Consider the following 21,086-nt stretch of genomic DNA (forward strand, 5'->3'; position numbering starts at 1 on the left):
ATATTTGGACATGTAATGTGGACCTTAGGTAAGACAGATCAGTCAATTGAGGAACTAAGGTTAAAAGATCAGGATACTGGAGTCCAGATTATGGGACTATCCAAGGTAAACACTGTCAGTGTATTACTCTGGATTATGAGTTATGTGTGTTGATGTGGCAGAGTTTTAATGGCGAAGTATTTTTAAAGTCCAACAGCAATCATTAGGATTAAAAAGTCATTTAGTTCTCTTAATGTGTCATTGTGTGATGTAGGACATGTGGCAGCTTTGAAATAAAAAGCTTTACTAATGGTCTGTTGTTGCTTTGCAGGATCAAGCATGAGAACATTGTGGCGCTGGAGGACATCTACGAGAGTCCCGACCACCTCTACCTGATCATGCAGCTGTGAGTCCAGTTTTCATGTTCCTTTCTCTTTCTCTTAACTTGGGATTTTGGAAGATTTGGGGGAAAACATGCAAGTTAGACCCTCATCCTTAAGTTGTAGTTCACAGTTAGCACCTTAAAGGTCCTATAATGTAGAGGGTGGGATTTCAATGTATTTTTAATAATAAAGCGCGAGCACTTGTTGCAGTATAAATACTGTAAAGTATCAAAATGCTGAGCCAACGGAGAAATGTACACAGCCCATATTCAGAAACTGTGCCTTGAAGTTGTACCGTCAGGACACCCATAAGGTTGTGATGTCACACTTTTCATCAGCCCCCAGCACAGTTGTGGTTTGCGAAAAACATCGGCAGCCCTGAGGCGGAAACACCATTAACTTGGCCTGCTCGGACCTTTGACAGCTGACCAATCAGATCAGAGCAATCAGGCTTTTCTGCAGGGCAGCTTTAAAAAGACAGACACTAAAACGGAGCGTTCAGACAGAGGGTGAATGGAGGTGCTGCAGCAATGAAGTGTTTTTTGGACATTCAAGTATGTAAACAATTTCTATTAGACACCCAGGATTAAAATATGAACCTCAAAATGATCAGTGCGGCTACCTTTTAACCTCTAGGCTACCCGGATACCCAACATCAGTGGACATTTATGAGGTAGGCCTGATCTAATGCAGGGGTCTATTAACTACCCTAAGCGACATTTTCAGGGCGCTCTACATGTTCAGAATTTAATATTAATTCAAGTGAAATGCTTTTGTACCATTTTTATTTTTTCCCATTTTCTTTTTGAGTAATAATTTAATTATATAGCAAGACTCTAAAATTGAAGCCTGGAAATTTGACTCTTTTCTTTAAATTTTCTCCTGTCTGTGCATCCTGTTTACGTGTACACTTAAGGTATGACCACCAGAACTTTCAAATACTGCGGTCTACCTGACACAGTAGGTCTCATTGGGAACATAAAAAGCAGGTTCACCAGGAGGTGAAGGTTTTTGTGGAGGTAAATGAGACTCCCTTCCTGTCTTATTTATAAGGACCAAGATGTGCTCCTCCAGCCATTTTCCTACTAAACATGCAGAGCAGTGTGGCTCAGTATATTTAGATTTAGTGTGTGTTGAGATTTAGTTGTTCCTCCGTAGCAGAGGACAATCAGAGCTGTGGCAGTGTTTTCTGAGCTCAGCTGATGAAGAAGAGTACAATTTTCTATTTAGAATCTGATTTAATTAGTTGGTGGTTTATGGAGAGATTTGTTAAAATTAAAATTGTATTCATAATTATTCATAAAACGCTGTGTACGATCCAAACATTCATCATAACCCATCTCTGTCTTCTTTCACACTTATTAAAATCTTATTTTTCTGCCCACCCACCCATCATTATACACACACACAAACACACGCGCACTTTTCATTTCAGTGACAGCTCTACTGAGATGACAACATCACACACACACACACACACACACACACACACACACACACACACACAAGCCCACCCGTCCTCCCACTCAGACACAAACACATCACACACAACTACAAGGTCTCTGTTACATCAGTAGCATCTCTGCTTTGATGGTCAGCTGTAGAGGGAAGCAGGACAGCCCGTGGCTCACCCATGGGTGCCCTACTAACCTCCACGGCAAGGTTACACACTGATTACATAAGATGAGAAGTTTGTCTGGAAGTTTGGCACTCATACTGGAAACATTTCAGTCGGGTTCAGGTGGAAGTCATTGCTGAGGATTACACAACAGTAGCTATGTTTACAACCTGATGTCAGCGGATTATCTGTATCCGACCACGCTTCTTTGGGTCCTTCGATTTCCAACTACAAAACTACTAAGTTTTCCCTTGTGAAACTGTAAAACTGTAAACCCACAACCATTTTAGTTGGGATTCAGGGAATAAACCCTCCAGTGTATGTTTGAAGGACAATAACAGCTAAGCCATAAGATTTTGTGGTTGCACCCGGTCCTAATACTTAAATAGGGAGGACACTGAGATTACAGCTTTGTGTATTTCATTTGTACTCATGCATTATTCCCCAACAAACTGCTGTGTTGCTTTTGGAAATGGAAAAAATATCTCAACAGCAAGCACTGTATCCATGTAAATAGACTAATCATAAAGCCCTGTGACCCAGCTATTGACTAAATCACAGTTCAATGATAAAAGTCAGTGATAGAGAGCAAACATTCATACCACATCTTTGCAATAATTACTGAAATGATCTATCTAAAATATCTGTAGATAATAATCCATTTAGTTGCTTAATTTAAAGCTTCAAATTATATAATTGCCATTAAATATTAAGATTAAGAAAAACCTGTTTGACTTCTGCAGTTACAGCTAATGTTATTGAACTGATGAATCACATTTTCTGTGATCCAGTTCTAAAGGTCAGTGGCGGACTCAGGATGTTTGAGGGGCAGGGGTGAAAATATAAAAGGCACCAGCATGCAGAAAGTTGATTTAACATTTATTGTGAAATATTTACAAATCCTGGTTAAGATTTTTAAAAATTCTACTACTGCACCTGTTTATAAAAAACTAAACTATGAACTTTCCACTGATGTTCATCCAACAGGACACTTTTGATTTGTGTTTTTTGTCTGTTTGACTGTAACTTGGATGATTGTTAAAAGTTGCAGATTTTAGCATGAGTTAGGATTTACATTTGTACTGAGTTTCTTAACTATTTTAACTAACTGGACCAGTAAACTTAAGGCTTTACAGCAAACACTGCGGAATGTGTTTTAAGGACAAACAACAGGGACTTCAGAGCAATAGCTGAGCAGACAATTAACAGTCACAGTCTGTAGAGGCTTACAGCGTGTCGCAAATTGAATAGTAACAACCGTGGAGGAAAACTGGCAAACGTGTCAGTGTTAGTGGCAAAGTGCTAAAAACAGAGATCTACTGTAGCTTACAGTAAATAGGTTGTTGTGGAGCTGTGGTACAGTAGTGACATTCTTGGTAATAGGTTTTGGCCCCTAAATAGGTCACTGTGACATAGTTAAGTCAGACCTCATCTGATAATGGTCGTTGCAGCTGACAACACTGATATTTAATGGTACTTCAGCAGCAGGCAGATTGGTGCATTGTGACATTTTCAGTCAAGGCCAAACACACTCATCTAAAAAAAGAAAAAACAACTGCCTTGTGTCTGCTGTAGATGCACTGTAAGGCTTAAGGCCTTAGGTACACTATGTCCCTGTTGATATATGCTTTAGGGGTGATAGTATTACCTCACATGAAAACATAATTATTTGTAGCAGAGCTGTGGTCAACCAAAAGCAAAACAAAAAAGGTTAAATCCATTCTTCTTTAAAGCAACTTTTACTTAACACCAGTCACTGTGGGAGCAAGTGGTAATTTAGAGATAATGCTAAATGCTAAAATGTACTGAAACAGCAAAACAAATAGAGGTCAGGGTTACAGTCCACATTTAAGCCTGGAATTTGGTACCAGTATTCAGAGGTACCTTTTTCTGTACTTCACTTTCTCTGTAATAACAAAAATGTAATTTCCGTTATAAAAATGAGTCAAAACTAGAACATAAAACCCCTCCCTACCTGCCTTCCCCTCTCATGTCTGTTTCCTCAACCTCCAGCCTGTCACAGTCTGTCAACTGGGCATAAAGACAGTGGAAAAAAATATCAGTTATCTACAAGGACAACTTTTCCAACTAGCTAATTAAACACCTGACCATGTTGATGAAGTTCTTAAAGCCTTACTTACATTGTTATTGTCAATGGAGGGTTAAATGTCTTTAGCGCTATAGTCCCCAGCTAGCTAAATAGCTGACATAATAATGAAAGATGGTCACTTTCCACTCACATTGAGCACATACATTGATCACGTCTGTCCACTTCCTTTCACTTGAATGATAAGTCAAGAAACCACTTTCAGCCTTTCGCAGAGCTGGAGTTCCTCCAACATGTCTGCTGAGAAATGTTACATCATCTGAAATCCCTCCACTGGCCAGACTTCAGTCAGAGGTCTTACGCAGATTAAGCTATTTGACTACAATGTCAACCTTTTGATCTGAGTTTCCTGTTGTAGTGAATAAACCAGTTAACTGAGCATGTGTATGTTTCCTGGCAAGCTGCAACCGTCTGTTGGTTACATTTACTATTGTTGGTTTCATGAGAAGGAAGTGATAATCCCTGTTCAGTCTTTACCTCACCCTTAAATCATTGTATGTTTAAGACAGCTATTCTTTTTTCGTATAAATAATTATTCTATGGGCATTAAGGCTACTAATTGCACTCTATGAGAGAAAAATAACCCCATTGACATTTGAATGATAATGGGATTACTGCCAAAAATACACATTACACATTTTTTTAAATGGATCTCATCGCTTTGACTGGAGGCTTTACTGAAATATTACTTGCTGGTATTGATTTAAAATGTAACAGCCTTACTCGGTTTATGGGCAGCAATTGAGCTCCCTATTGCTGTTTCTGCTATACTTTATATCACACAGTCAATAATTCATCATCCCGAGAGGTTTTTACAGCCAAACCTGCAGTTCCGGTTTACTGCTGTCACAGTGCTTTTGATGCCAGTAATTCTGATAGATTAATTAAATTGATTTTAGCAACGCAAAATGCTTTAATGCTTAAAAAAGGATCGACACAGACTATATCAAAAAAGACCCTACCTCCGCTTCTTCGACCTCCTGTACACCTCACTCTACCCTCGCATCTGTTTCCTCTCCTGTCTAACACCATCTGCTCTCCTCTTCTTTCATTTCATACCTCCTCTCCTCTCTTCTGACACCTTATTTCCACCACCCTCACCTCTTGCCTTTTGCCTGCTCACTTACGTTTTTCCTTACTTCCGATCTCCCCCCCCCCCCCCCCCGCTACCATCTGTTCATGAAATACGGGTCTGTTGCCATAGTTACAGGGTTAAAGTACCACCAGGGTTATAACATTTTAAAGATGACCTTGGCCAGCAGGTTGCATTATCGGGTCAAGAGCTTTATTGTGAATTTTGTGTGAAATGTCGCAAAACATAAAAAGACAGAATAGATGGATTTTTATCAGTATGGATTTAACCCTTTCTATTTCACAATTTGAGGATAAAACTGTTTCAAGAAATGCACCAGAGTGGAGGCTCTATTAGGCCTAAACAGAAACAATATATCAACTGATTGCTAACACGTTCACCGTACATAAGGGGTGTGCCAAAATATCGATACTACGATATATCGCGATATTTCGTCTTGAGGTACGTTATCGATACACTGGTGCCAAATATCGATATTTAAAAATGTAAAAAAATAAAATACTTTTTTTTTTTTTTTTTTTTTGGCCCACCACCACCACCCCTCTTCGGAGGACAGCTTATCTTTATTCAAACATAGGTATACAACCAAATAAAATAAAAATTGATTCAGTGCAGTCAATAAATTCTGGATTTCTTCAGTGACACAGATATCGTGATGTATCGTGGATGAAATTCCTTGCAATATATCGATTATCGCAGAATCGCTGTATCGTGATGTTATCGTTATCGTGGGCAAAATATCGTGATAGTATCGTATCGCGAGGTACCTGGTGATACCCAGCCCTACCGTACATCACTGTTCTGGTCATAGCATGTTGTTCCGACACAAAGTGGCAAAAAAAATCAAGTAATGCAGGTTTAAACCCGCACTCATAAGTTCAGTTCTAAGGAGCTTTTCAGCCTTGTGTAGGTGAATAGAGAATGAATATCAGACTTACATATAAATACTGCTCCAGGGTAATTCTAATGTTGCTCTGCGTCTCTCATTAACAACCTTATAAAGTTATAAAATTGTCAAAAAAAAAAAAAACGATTAACGCAGCTTTAATCAAGCAGTAATTTATTTTTTATACATATCTTGAGCTTATTGATCATCTAAAGCATTATACAGAGCCCTCTACCTTTGTGATTTAAATTATTTCGTATTTTGCATTTTTTAAGATTCTGTGTGTGTTATGTTCAGACTGAGAATGAGAGAAAATGCTCCAGTGTGAGAAACATGTTAAAATATAGAAGACTTAGTTCAAAAGCGTCAGAAGAGAGCGTGGTAAAGACTCCCTTTTCATCTGTCCTTGGTGCTGCACAGTAGCTTCATCACTATACAAGTGATCTGCTGAAACATAAAGCAGTTGTGTCCATCATTTGCTGTAAGTGGTGACAGCAGATTGTTCCATCTAATCACAAATTTCAGCAGTGATTCAGCAAACATTAAAGTGGGGCTTTCTGCCACATGAAATTGTGCCAATCACTACTGTAATAATAACCTCATTTGTTATAATTATGTCATTTATTGAGATGTCAGGGTTTTTGGGGTTTTTTTCATCAATCTCATTGAGGAACAAGGAGTTATGAATATTTTCTGTGTAATTGCAGTGTGGCAGATCGATGCAGTCTGACAGTTTCCTTCGTTCCCATTCACCACAGCTTGTCTTACGTAACCTCGACCGCAGGGAGGCAATCAGTCCGGGCTGCTATGAAAATCGATGCAACAGAGTGCAATGTGGGCCTTATATTGACGTTTGTCTTGTGAATTGTGTATTAGAAAATATAAAAATGCTTGTAATATAGAGAGAAAAGTGAAAGTGCACAGCGTCTGACTGTGAAGTGGCCGTCAGTAAACCTCAGACAGGATATGTTGCCAATGAGCAGACAAGCGGTATCATTTTAAGTAACTGTGATCTTTGTTTGCATCTTCATTCAAAGAAAAGGTTTGATCATAGCCAGCAATTCATCTGAATCTTGCAGTGTTTTACTTATAAGACTCAGTAAATGTATGCAGGCTGAGTGTATATGTGTACTTGGTGCAATCGTGTCATGATAATATAATCATAATGTTTCATCATTTAACAAGAGTTTCTGGCAAATTTGTATGGAGTTGTGTCTGACACAACTCATTACATGAGAATACTTCCCATTCCTTTGAAAATCAGTGCAATGAACTGATAATTTCCGATAATATTAATATTTTATTTTATTTTATTTGGTCGAGTTCTGTCTCAGAGAATGTGTTTACCATTAGCTTAGCTCCAACGCTAATTACATCGCCCAGTGAATTATTATTCAATTTGATCTGCTGTATATGCTTTTAGTCTTTTTAGTCTTTTTTTATTTTATTGTTTTTTAGGCCTTGTCCACACTAGTATGGATATTTTTCTAAACAGGTATTTTCCCCTCTGTTTAAAAAAAAAAATCCTGTCCACACAACCTACAAAGAGAAACTTGCATGCCCGGCTAGTAGGTGGCAACAAAGTAGACATCACTGATACATAAAATAACAGAGAAGAACATTCTGAGCTTGCATAATGAACTTTCACCTCGTTGGTGGTTGTGACTTAAAAACATAAGCAGTGTTTGCAAACCTTTAATTTCCGTTGAGTTATATACAGGAATTTATTTCCTTACCTTTGATTTAAGACCTTTCTGGCACTCTGCTCGAGGTGCGATGGACTAACAGAAAGGGAGATTAATTAGTGTGGACAGACTGCCAGTGAACCAGAACAACCCGGGAATGAATGCAAGAACGGCCTAGATAAGAGTTTAATTGATCTGTTGCTTAATAAGTGTCTGTATTAGTCAATTTATGTTTACACAAATTAGGAGTTTAATGTAATTATTGTGATTATAGAGTTTACTTCAGAGTTTCCACAGTGTTGCCTTAAGCTGATTCAAGTGTTTGTGTAAACAAAGATCGACTGGACCGGAGAAGCTAACCGGAGGTGTCAGTGCAGCCTTTGGTTAGACTTCCGACTCTCCACTGTGATTAGTTTGTCAGGTCCTGAGACTGTAATGGCTGTTCGCCCTGCTGTGTGAACAGCATGTATCACACATACACACATGCTCGGAAATAAGACCTCCTGTCAGCAATAATGCGCCGCCATCGCCTCGAGAGAATGATACGACAGCCTGGGTCAGTGGAGAGATGGATGAAGGGATGATGAAAGGGAAGAAGGAAGAGGAGTGTCGCAACAGATGAAATGGAAAAACTTCCAGAACTGCATATCATCTATCAGTAGTTGGAGAACAGTTGACTCTACTTCAGAAACATTTTTGTGCTTTAAGAAACCTTCAATCGATGAGAATTATTTGATGATGAGCGATGATGAGATCTTTGTTATCATTATAATTCTTTTTTATTAATTTTAGATTGCAGGTCTGCTTTTGTCAACTTAGCTCTTCCTCTTACGTCACGTAACATTTCCTTTTGTCATAACATACAGTACACGATCATGTAATCGTGCGTGTGTCTGTTTTAGAAAAAAGTTAGATTACTGATTGCCGAATCTCATTTATCTGCCTCAGCTCCGAGGTCTTGTTATTGTGCATGCTGGCTCACTGTCGTGATTTACTTGGACACTTGAGTAGAACAAAGCCATCATTAATGATTTTCATTTATTCAGTAGCGTGGGATAATGAGGGTTGTTGTCTTCAGTGTTAAACAAACACCATTGCTGACGAAAATGTTCACAGACGACGTAATGTATTGAAGTTTTATTCACATTGTCTTATATCACGTCAACTCACTTTCCCACTCTCTGTCTCCAAGATGTTCTAGTGACAGGCAACCAAATGAAACTCAACATAACTTCAATAAACCAAAGGTCTCCTCTTTTTTAAACATTAAAATGCAGGAATGTCACATAATATATGTTTAATAAACCTTTGTTGTACAATAGCATTATCTGAAATGTGCAATATGTAACTATTGGCCAGTTGACTCCAATTCATACTCCAAACAAATAGGGTGCAGCATGTCACTAGAGAAAGTGTTAACTGTTGCTAACTGTAGCTACCGTTAGCTAGTTAGGTCAGTTAGCCGTGCAGCTAACGATCCAAACTGCAAGCTGGGAGTGGTATTATGAAAAGGGACGGGCCACAGCTAGCCGGTTAGCATGCTAGTTTTTAGAATATATCTCTGCAACACAACACATGGTTGCCTTTGATATAATGTCAAAACTCTTATTTCTTCACACTCTATTCATAAATGTAGTTATTTTTTACATGTTTTTAACTGAAATCCTTACATATTGCCCCCCTCAAACAGCATACAATCAAATCAAACTAAAAAACAACAGACAAACATAAAAAATAATAGACTGAGGTCGCGTAAACAATTAAAACAAGTAGTTTTCGATAGGACCTGTGCAATATGACAAGTCAAAGTGTCTGCTGTGAAAAAGGACTATTACATAAGGTCAGCAAACTTCATGTACCAGTAAGAATAACAGTGTTAGCGTGGCAGGGAACGGAGGTGGAATGAGTGGGGAGGCAGCTGGCTGAAGCGGTGAGGTATGGCCGGAGAGACTGGAGCAGGATGGATGAGTGAGAGGGGATGGCGTGGTTAGCTTGGAGACCGCTGGTAGATGACGGGTTTGAGAGCAGGCATGCAGGCTGGTGAGTGTAGTCCGGGAGCACAGTAGAGATGAGATAAAAGCAGGAATAGGTCACGAAATATAAATCACTGAATCACTAGAACACAGGTACACAAGGGAGAGGTGAAGCATTAACCACCACAGGAGCTGAGATGAGGAGCCGGGGTGGATACTCTGAGGCGCGATGAGCTTGATTGAAGGACGGTGGGCACAATCAGCAGGGAGCCAGCAGCCGGGGGGAGAGAGGGAAGGAGCACAACACCCACATCACATGTAACACAGGGAAAACACAAGAGACTCTGAGGAAGGGGAACACAGGGAAACATGAGGGAAAGCTAGAGTCACAGCTGTAGCCGTGACATATGAGGCTGCAGGTACGATGTTGATCTCTACCAGCTGATGAGCGGCAGATGTGGCAGACTTTTATTTCACCTTCACAGAGATTTAAAGTGCTGGTGGAGACAGCACCTTCTCCATTTCAGTTTAGCCAAGTCAAGTGAAATATGTTTATTTAGACCAAATTTTAATGATTTTGGTGGGTACACGTTCAAAAAATCGTGATGTGATTATTTTGACACATACTGCCAATGTGTTATGATTCACAAGTAGTGAGTTAATACCATTCTTTTCATCACGATTTACATTTTCACTGACAAACCTAAAAAAAAGTATGATGATGTGTTATCTGATGTGGTCTTCTTACATCTGTGGAACACGACCTGCAGGCCAGAGCGTCTCTGCAGCACTGCAGTTCTTCATTATAATGCTGTTTTGTCACACATTTTTACCTTTATCAAAACATTGCAGCTTCTGCCATTTGTCTACTGCGCTCGGCCATAATGCAATTTTGTTGACTTGAGCAGCCCTGCATTGCATTTTGTTGATGTGCTGCGCAGTACTGTCAGCTCAGGTCGGCATCAGCTGCAGGTGCCAAATTGAAACCCGACCGGTACAGACCATCGCTGTGTTGGTCAGCCCTGCAGCCTAGCTACTGAAAGCACAGTGCGCACCCACACAGTGCTCAGAAGAGGTTTAATCTGCTAAAAAAGTTGAAATACCTGTGAAAGATACTATGATCACCATGAACATTTGTGTCTCCTGACTGCATGTGCATTCCAGATTGTACGTAGATTGGAGCTGTGTCTGAAATAGTACCCTGGTTCACTCAGTCACCACCTGTAGTTTGCTCTATAGTGACCTGTTAATTAGGTTATCAGACACTTTGTTATCATTGTTGTCACTGAGGTCATTGTCTTATCTGCATCTGAATTTTGGGATTGTTAGCAGAAAATCATGCCACGTACAAAGGTGATTCTTAAAACAAATCTTAAATATTGTCCACACAAGCACTGTTTAAGGAAAATAAATGCCATCCATATGAAAATACACAAAAAATCAATTGGGTGATATAAACCCAAAAGCCACGTTGGCCAGTTAGAAGCCTGTAAAAAAAGCTATTAACAGTAGGGCGCATGAGGAAGAGGGGAATCATATGTGTGGAGGGATGGCATGGTTGAGTTATCCCTCAATATCACACTGGATTGTAAAGTTAGCACGGCTCAAGAAAATGTGGATGTGGAGTCCTTCAGTCCAAGTTGATGACATCCTAGCTCTTCTCCTAGAGCCATACCCCTCTGAGACGAGATGAGTTTCCTCATCCAGGGAGGATTTAACCATCGTCACTTGAATAAAGAAGATAACGACACATCAAAACTCTGTTTTGCCTGTCTAAACGTTAACACTTAAAAACTTTGGTTAGTTTTCAGTGACCTAAAATGTCAGTTTGTGTGTGTGGATAAAAACGCATTCGTAAAGCTATGCACTAGGCCTCAGAGTGTACGTACGTACCATAAACACTACTTTGGCTCTATTGTGAATTTTTTAATGGCACAATATACAGCTTACGTTTTACACTCAAATGACATGGTGGACAGTAAACGGAGTGCTCCATAGTAAAGAGGGAGTGATTTTTGACACAGCCTGGGACATTAATAAATTGTCAAGGTGACCTTCGACCTCCTAACTGTGGGATGTTTTGAGGTCTTTTAAGTATCAGATGAGAAAAGCAAAACAGTCATAATTTGACGATTCTTCAGGCTGTGTGTGTGTGGGACATTGTGTTAATTGCGTGTGTACTGTGTTTTTACCTTTGATGTGTGTGACCTTGCCTGTATCTATGTTTGTTGTGCTTGTTTTTGTGCGTTCGCGTTTTCTTTAAAAACGCTTTTGTCCCTGTGTGTGTGTGTGTGTGTGTGTGTGTGTGTATGTGGTCCCGCCTTCGCATCTGTGTATCTGTGCTTGCGTGCGTGTGTTTGTGTGTCCCCCGTGTGTTCTTGTGTGGGTGCTCCTGTCTGATTGCCATGGTCTCCTTACGCAAACGTTTACGCAACTGTGCAGCCTGGTGGCTGATCTCATGCATATGTGTGCGTGTGTGCATGTGCGTTTAGCCTTTTTCTTGTCATTACCAGACATGACTGCCTCTGAAAACCCGGCGAGTCGCTGCCCTCTTTGAAGAGAGAGAGAGGATTAGCAATTAATTCGGATCTCTTTTTTCCCGAAACTTCATTAGAGTTTAACTTCAGCAGGCTCTAATCTGCTCTGTCGCCGTGACGACGCCCCACGGATACGCCGCGCGGCCGTGTGTGTGCGTGTGCTTGCACGTGCTTGCCTTTGTGCATGCCTGTGTGTGTCTGTGCATGTAAGCGCTTGCGTGCAGATGCCTGTGTGTGTCTTTCATTATACTTTAAAGCACAAAGTTTGAACGCGCAGTTTATAGGGAAAACTACAAGGTTGGTTGGTTATTACTACCACTACACTTACTGCTGCTGTGCTGCTGCAGTTACTGCTAACATGCTGCTTACTTATGGTGACACTTTTTGCTCCAATTTGCATTTCAAACAGCACACGCTAACATGTAAATGGGATGATGTTGCGAGGTAAAGGCAGAAGTGAAACTCCAGCAGAGGGAGCTGTGTGTCTGCACAACAGATGATGAACCAGTTCCCACATGAACTGTACTTACTGTATCTACCTGAACAAGTCATTTCATGTGGTGTTGAGTCATAAAGCATTAAACTTGATATTAAAAGAATCTTGCCAGAGGGGGAGAAATTGCAGATGAACGTCTTGAAGTGTTTTTCTCGGGTCGAATGTGACTTTCTTCTTTTTTTTGCAACTTGGATGTGTTTCATTCTGTCTGCTTAGTTGGAGCTACACTGAAAATGTGTCAACATATTTTGACAGGAGCTTTTGAAGAACAGATTTTACATTTCAAATGGACCATAAATTCAGGTGGGGTTTTTTTTCCCAGCACCAAATCTCTCAAAGAAGCTGCAAAAAAGGCCCAGTTTCTCAAAATTGCCCTGCTGAGATGAAAATAGAATTTCTTTCATTTCCAATACCAAATCCAATCAACACGTTTAAAGATGAGGACATGAAGAGACAGACATGAACTTAAATCTGTCGAGATTTTTAATCATCTGCACTGAAAACCTGTGAAGTATTCTCATTTTTGTAACATACAGAGACACAAGCTCTCCCAGCACTCCACTTTGGTTCTTTAGTTAAACTGTTACTGCGGTTATTGTAATCCCAATACATTTTGGGAGGTGCACATGAAACTGAGAGAAATCAGGAAATCTTTAAAATCCACTAAGAATCAGTTTGAATGATGAAAGGAGAAGGAAACACTTTCTAGGAATACATGAGGATGTATTTTGCGAGCTTTATCACACTTTCAAAAATAAAGCGAACATGTTACAAGGTATGGTAAAGGCTGCAGGGTATATGAGTGTTCTGTGTGTATAAGTGTGTGTGCGAGTTCGCACATGGCTCACAGCTTCCAGACTCTCTTGGCTGGAAACATCTACAGCCCATAAATTACCAGAAATCTCAACCCAGCACCCCTCAGCCTGTTACGGGTTACTGCCATGTGTGTGCGACACACTGTGTGTATGCATGTTAATGCTTTTAACAAACGTACTGACACGCACAATCTTTCACATCCTGCAGGGTGTCCGGCGGCGAGCTGTTTGACCGCATCGTGGAGAAAGGGTTTTACACGGAGAAGGACGCGAGCACGCTAATCCGACAAGTCCTGGACGCTGTGAACTACCTGCACAAGATGGGCATCGTCCACCGAGACCTGAAGGTACCGCAGCGCACACGCTCACACACTCACACACTCACACACTCTCTCCCCTCCCACATTTTCAATCCACGCGACTGCCTCTCTCTCACTTGACAGCCAATGATTTACTGCAGCAATAAGGGCAGTGCCTTGACACATGCAGTGCATTGTGGGTCAACGCGGCACGTGCCGGCTGTTGGAAGAAACGGGATTGGTCAGAGCGACCTCCATAAGCCAGAACGTTGTAAAATGAGGCTATGTGTGTCAGTTTGAAAGCTGCATTAATATAAGCTGCTCAGATTTTTCTCTTCCGCAAGACTGGAAGAATGTTTGAAGGAGAATATTTGACCAAAAATTAAAAAGCCCTGTAAACAAAAATGTAATAAAAGTACTTTATTCTCGCTCTGTCTATCTCTTCCTGTCTCGCCCCTCCAGCCGGAGAACTTGCTGTATTTTAATCCCCAAGACGAGTCAAAGATCATGATCAGCGACTTTGGTCTTTCCAAGATGGAGAGCAGTGGCGACGTCATGTCCACTGCCTGCGGCACGCCAGGATATGTGGGTGAGTTAGTCAGTCTTTCTTGGCCTCCATCAGTCTGCAATTGTTCTGCGATTGCAGTTGAACAAACTGTTCAGTTGAGTCCTCAGGCTTTTGCTTTTTACATTTTTGGCTCCATTCACACCACTTCACATGAGGAGAAACTCTCGCTGTGCCTTGTTGCTATGCTGTGATTGGACAATGTTGTGGGGAAGGGTTTACCCAACGGGGAAATCGATTTATGGTCATATCAATCTCAAGGTTTTAGCGATGGAGGCCATAGCTCATGTTTTGCTCATTATGTTACAACATGTAATCCAATTTGTTGGATTTCCGCAGGCGTCAATCCAGCAGCACACATGAAAAATTTACAGAGCACATGTTGTTTCCATCTGAAACCATTTGTGCTTCCCGCATCATCTTCCTTCATTTGCTGTGAGCTGGAAAGCGCTCAGTATGTGGCTGTGCTCATATGTATATTTTTCTGTATGTGTGTGTGTGTGTGTGTGTGTGTGTGTGTGTGTGTGTGTGTGTGTGTGTGTTGTTCAAATAGGCAATCTGTGCATTACACTCGCACAGTTGCCAGTCATGCTTATCACTCCCAGGCACACCACCCCCAACTACAAAATCAACATGGAGCCAAACAGCGCTGGTGTATGTATGTATGTATGGGTGTGCGTGTATATATATATGTGTGTGTGTGAGTGTATACATATATATTCATTCATATATTTTCATTAGTTTGCGTGTGCATTTGTGTTTGCAGCCGGGTGCGACTGCCCGCGTGTATACGTGCATTTCTGCGTTTGTGCGTCTGTGTGCGCGTGTTGTTATAAGAGACAGATGTTCGGTGTTGACAGCACACACACTTCCATGTTGGAGCACAAACAGAGCGGTTGTTCTGACAAACATGTAAACTCTCAGATAAACAAATCTGTCACGGAAATGCTGTCAGACAGAAACATAAATAACAGTTTATTGAACTTCTTAGGTTTGATTTGCAGCGCCTCCATCAGGCCAACTTTAGTAGGCACAGCGGGAGGTCATTTTGTGTAAGCGTGTTCTTCGAAGTTATAGAAGTTATGTCAGCTGCTAATAAAGTCTTTATTTTTTAGGCTCCCACGCGTTGTCCACTCCACTTGCAATTAAGTTTCTTGAAAACAATGTTTGGGTACTCGGGTTATCTAGGATGAAGGTTTAAGTACCGAAACGTTGTCAATAGACTTAATTGCAAGTGAAGTGGACAGTGTGCGGGAGTCTTTTTCCTGATTTTGTCGGCCTTCTGTCTTCTCCTACGCACCTGCCGCTCCTAAAGTGTGCGAAAGCTGCACTCTGCTTTTGTTAAACCTATGAAATTTCACTTTAACAAAACAACAAGTAGTAATACTTGAGTTATGCACATGTGGAGGCACACACGCAAAAAATCTACCCAAAAAACAAACAAGCCAAGGTTTGACTTTAAATGGTCAAACCTTTATTCTCTCTCTCTCTCTCTCTCTCTCTCTCTCTTTCATCATATGCCTCCCTCATCCATTCTTTCCCACCCAGCTCATTCTGGGCTTCACCCCCGAACCTGAGCCTCTTCGCCCTCCTGCAAAGATTTTCTTTGCCACAAGGCATTTCCACTCCAGACAATGTGTGTCTAAATATAACTCAGAATGCACTAAATGAAAACCAGACCACAATGATGAGCATCAGCAAATGCATGCAGTATTTTCCTCTACTCATGAAAAACTTCCATTGACAAAGTTACCTCTTGGGGTCCACAGAGTTCTCCAACAGAAATCAAATGTGGGGCAGCTTGACAAAGAACTATTGTTTCATTGTCAGTGTGATTCATGTTTTATGGGAGCATAACTTGTGGTTCATTCAAGTTCAGTATGATGCATGAACTTAATTGAAGTTATCATAGGAGCACAGAAATCATTGGCAAGTCGGTCCAGACAGTGCAGACTGACACGGAAACTTGCTCGAAAAATATAAATTCCTGGAAAATGGCACATATCCAGTGATGACCTTATGCTGAATTAGTGGATGCTACTAAAAATATCCCATGTTTTTGAACAGCCCTGTCTGTTCTATCAGCCCGATGTTTGTGTGGGTGTGTTAAAGTTACCTATTGTAAAATACAGGTTGAGGACAAACACGTTCACCATTGCCATGAGTTTGCGTTGATGTCCATTTTGGAAAACATGATTGCTGTATGTGTGAAATAATCGTATAAAAAAAGGGCCCCCACTGTGTGAAGGCTTTAAGATTGCTCCCTCACTGTCTCATATCCCCACCAATCTGTTTTGTTTGTTTTGTTTTTTACGGAAATGACATTAAATTAAGGATGTCATGATACCGTTTAATGGCAAAAATACCTGCTGAGGCAGTGCTGAAGACTAGAATTAGATCAAAATATTACACCTGACACTGCTTGACTACAGCTGCTATCCATTGAAACTTTCTTCATTTGATTTATATATTTATTTTTTTTCATTATAAGGTTATTTGTCAGAAACAGTGTTCATTGATCAACAGAACAAAAAGAACTGTAAATGAGCCGGAGTAAGCCTAGAATGAAAATGTTCTGTCCTTTGTTATTGTATGTAATAACATATTCAATATTCAACTAAATATATATTCACCAGGGATTTCTCCCAGATACCTAGTGGACTGATGGCTTTTACTGTGAAAGAGTTTCAGGCATTGAACTGATTTTCTTTTCTTCCAAAAAAAAAAAAAAGTGAGCAGAACCATCTGAAAGCACTTTTAATAAGAAACGAATCCTGGCTCAGCAAGATCAACAACAAAAGCAGTTTGTTTGGGAAAAAATAACAGAGGATCAACTGAAAAGAACCAAAATGGAGAGTCAAACTCATGAACAGGAAGTCCAGAGATGCTGTGGGCCCAGACAGTGTTTGACAGGTGATTTGTACAAAAACATCAAAGCAATGAGAATTAAGCGAACCAGAATTGAAGCTAAATGGAGATTTCAGATTACCAACACAGTTTATACATTTATTCTATCAGCACATTTGACTCTATACTTGCTTATTGAAGTAGTAAGCACCAGACACAATGACCTCATTGTTTGAAAATGTCCTAATTCTAAATCCAGCACAAAAAAACAACACACTCACATACACAAACACCTCCACAATGAGTCAGAGTAGAGCCATAAACAAAGCTAAGTCCTCTGATTCAGCACATGTGTGCAACGTTTATATTTTGCCCCAGATATGAGTGGTATTTCTTCATATCTTGCTATGTGTGTGTTTGTGTGCCAAATCTATTTCCATCCATCCTTGTGTGTGTGTGTGTGTGTGTGTGTGTGTGTGTGTGTGTGTGTGTGTGTGTGTGTGTGTGTGTGTGTGTGTGTTAGTTTGTGTGTGAGGTGATGTTATGGTTAGCTCCTCACTGTCTGCAGTAATTTGCTCTGTCCGAGGCTCGATAATGAGCTGCAGAGGAAGGTCAGGCCAGGCCATCTGCCTTACAAACACCAGTGATCTATGAGGATAACAGCAGAGGAGAGGAAACTACAGAAGTACATCTGATTTTACAAAGCAGCCCATAGCTTTAGGTTGTAGTACAAGAACAAGAGTCTTCCAAGTAATAATAGAACTGAAGTCATGACACAATTGCTTTGTTTGGGTTTTTATTATCAGTGTTTTCCAGTCGTGAGAACCTGTACCTCCAGCAGACAATTTCCCACCATTAACCAAAACCGCCATGTGATTTTCATTTGTACAGCCGTGGAGAGTCTGCATATTTTCTCTGTTTTCAGGCTCATAAAACAGCTACATTTCCACGTTAAAATAGCACAGCGCTTTTAACTGGAGCTGACAAATAGTAAAATGCTACTAACAAACACAATCCAGATTGAAGCCAAGTTTTAAACACCAGACTACTGCAAAATGGAGTCGCATTAGGACATTAATAGCACAAATTCAGCATGGCAAAAAGTGTAGCCGTGGCTAACTAATGTTTTCTTTTACGTTCAGCTCCAGAGGTTCTCGCCCAGAAGCCGTACAGCAAGGCGGTGGACTGCTGGTCCATTGGAGTGATTGCCTACATCCTGTAAGTACTGACTGGCATCTTTCTGTATTCCATCAGGGACCGTGTCCACATAGCTTTTTTTCTGAGCACCAGCGTCTTTTTTCGAATGTTCCCAATAAGGAGGCAGCCGCCCAGAGAAAAGGCACAGTGACACACATCTCTCAACTTTTCAGAAAGGTGTTGGTGACCTCACCAATGTCTAATAACAAAACGAACAGCTAGTATAACACAAAAGGGCAGTCACGATCGTACAGCGATTGCACATGCAGCGTTTTTTTCTCTCAGCTAAATGCTCCTGAGCACACGGCCAGTGCTATGTGGATACGGGCCATGACACTTCAGATATGCTGCAAAACTTTGGAGCTTTGACTCTGTCATGGTGATTGAAGACCAAATCACTATTCGAAGGAAGGACATGCTGATGATGAGTTAAAAGTCCCATCCACCTCGCTTGAAAGTGCTCCACACTCGCTCGTGAAGTTAACTTTTGAGACTACGGATGTGGGGACAGTGGGTGATGTCTCCTCTCATGTCACTGATTAGACTCATTTACAATAATGGCAAAAGTAGTAACCACAAATTTGATAGCGTCAAAGCTTAGAATATTTGTGAGTAACTGTCACTGTAGTTTTAAGCCCCAGAAATGGCATACAATGGGCAGCCAGACTGACCTCACCAAACCTTCGAATTCCCATAAACTTTTCACCTGAAACCACATTATTAAACAGCTCATTTGAGATCAGAAAGTTGGCTGAGCACATCACAGAGTTCCTCTCAGAGCACTTTATCAACACAACCTCATTTGAAGGTGTCACAGGCTAGAGACTCTCAGAGTTACGTGCAAAAACCTTTATTTTGTCAAGTTGGACCTTTTTTTGCTGTGAGACTCAACTCTTTCAACTGTGGTAAGTGATGTCTGCTGTGAGTCTAATTACCCGGAACAAATGGAAACACCTGTGCGGTTGCGCAGCCTTTAACGACTACAATTGAGTGGTGAAAGCGAACTCCCAAGGCTTGAAACCAAAACATGTGATCGGTTTTGACTCATGTCTTCAGTACTTGGAGAGGAAATGCACACACTAATAAAATCAATGACAGTCCTGATGGAAATATTGCTGCAGTGGATTGTTGTAACTATTTTGCAGTTGCAGACTTGAGACTTACACTTCTTGAACTTCCATAAAATAAAGTGAAAACAGCTCTGCTTAGACATCTTTCATGTAGCAATCTGTAACAGTGCCACATCTGTTAAAAATAATTGTCAGACACACAATGGCTCACCTCCCACGCAAAAGCACTAACTGAGTAGTGATTTATTATAAAGTCATGTAACCCAATGACACTTCAGACCAGCTTTGCAACCTTTTCTCTAAATAGGATCTTTGCTAGTTTTTAACCAGCTCTGTATCACAACAGGGTTGGTAGACTTCAGAGATTAACAATGGTAAAACTATCTACCTATTGCCCACTCTTTTGCCCGCAGACATCCCCCAAATGACAGAAAATTTCTCATCAGACGTAATGCATCCTGGTTGTTGTAGGTTTTCTCTTTTGGAATACCACAGTGCCGTTTCAAAAATGTTTATCTTTCTACGGCAAAGACAGACTAGTCTTATTCAAGGGCCATCTTTCCAGCAGTGCAATACTTCTTCGAGCTAGTTGGCATATGTTTGTCTTGCACCAGCAGCTGCAATAACGGTTAGCAATGCTAGTAAATGCTAACGCGTCCACGGAGGCTAATGCCCTCAGAGGTCAAGCACAACTCTGCTCTGTGGCTGAACATGAAACACTTGCATTGGTCCCACATGTGTGTGTATTTGTTGATTTTTCCCTGCCTGTGTGTGTGTGTGTATGTGTGCGTGTGTGTGCGTGTGTGTGTGCGTGTGTGTGTGTGTGTGTGTGTGTGTGTGTGTGTGTGCGTTGATGATGATGATGTTGCTGCTTGCGTGCCGTCATCAGAGCCAGATGGAGCTCTGCTGAATGGCCTTGTATGGATATGGGGCTGCAGGCTAAGGCTTCTTTTTCTCTGCTTTTTGTTTTTCTTCTGCTGCGTCATCCCCAACTCTTACCAACACACACACTCTCACACACACACACGCACTTTCACTTGCCTGTAAGGGTGCGTGTGTGTCTGTGTCTGTGTGTCTTTAGAGCATGACCGCTAATGTGTATACAAGGCTGTTGCTGCCTAAAGCCACTGCTTTAATTGTTTTAAGGTGTGCTTCTCCATCTGTATCCTAATTTATGTGCGTGTTTGTGTTTGTGTGCGTGTGTGTGGTTCACCTGACAGAGAAATTATTATCCTGAGCAGAAGGTCAGATCAGGGGTCAGAGGTCAGCAGCAGGTTAATGGGATGCAGAGCGTGTGTGGTGGTAGAAGAAGGCACAAACTTGCGTGTGTCTCTGATATGACTGTAAAAGTGTCTCCCTCTGTGTTTGTGTGTGTGTGTGTGTCTTCAAATGTCTGTAAACCACATGTTAAATCAAGCGTTTTCTATAAAGATGAGTAAAATGAGGTTTTGGTGCAATTGCCATCTTAGTGGAGAAAGTGTGTGTGTGTGTGTGTGTGTGTGTGTGTGAGGGAGAGAGAGAAAGAGAGAGAGCGGC

At 41.0% G+C, this 21,086-nt stretch overlaps 1 protein-coding gene across 1 annotated transcript in view; it reads left to right on the plus strand.

Moving 5' to 3' along the window:
* The window catches only part of camk1da (calcium/calmodulin-dependent protein kinase 1Da), a 69,264-nt gene that overhangs the window by 36,143 nt on the left and 12,035 nt on the right, over positions 1–21,086 (plus strand). The window contains exons 3-6 of the mRNA XM_030440033.1: positions 311–385; positions 13,781–13,919; positions 14,334–14,460; positions 18,426–18,501. Coding sequence (XP_030295893.1) covers positions 311–385; positions 13,781–13,919; positions 14,334–14,460; positions 18,426–18,501 — 417 coding nt within the window. The remainder of the gene's footprint in view (positions 1–310; positions 386–13,780; positions 13,920–14,333; positions 14,461–18,425; positions 18,502–21,086) is intronic.

The sequence above is a fragment of the Sparus aurata genome, chromosome 14 (genome assembly GCF_900880675.1).
Source record: "Sparus aurata chromosome 14, fSpaAur1.1, whole genome shotgun sequence".
Taxonomy (NCBI): Eukaryota; Metazoa; Chordata; class Actinopteri; order Spariformes; family Sparidae; genus Sparus; species Sparus aurata.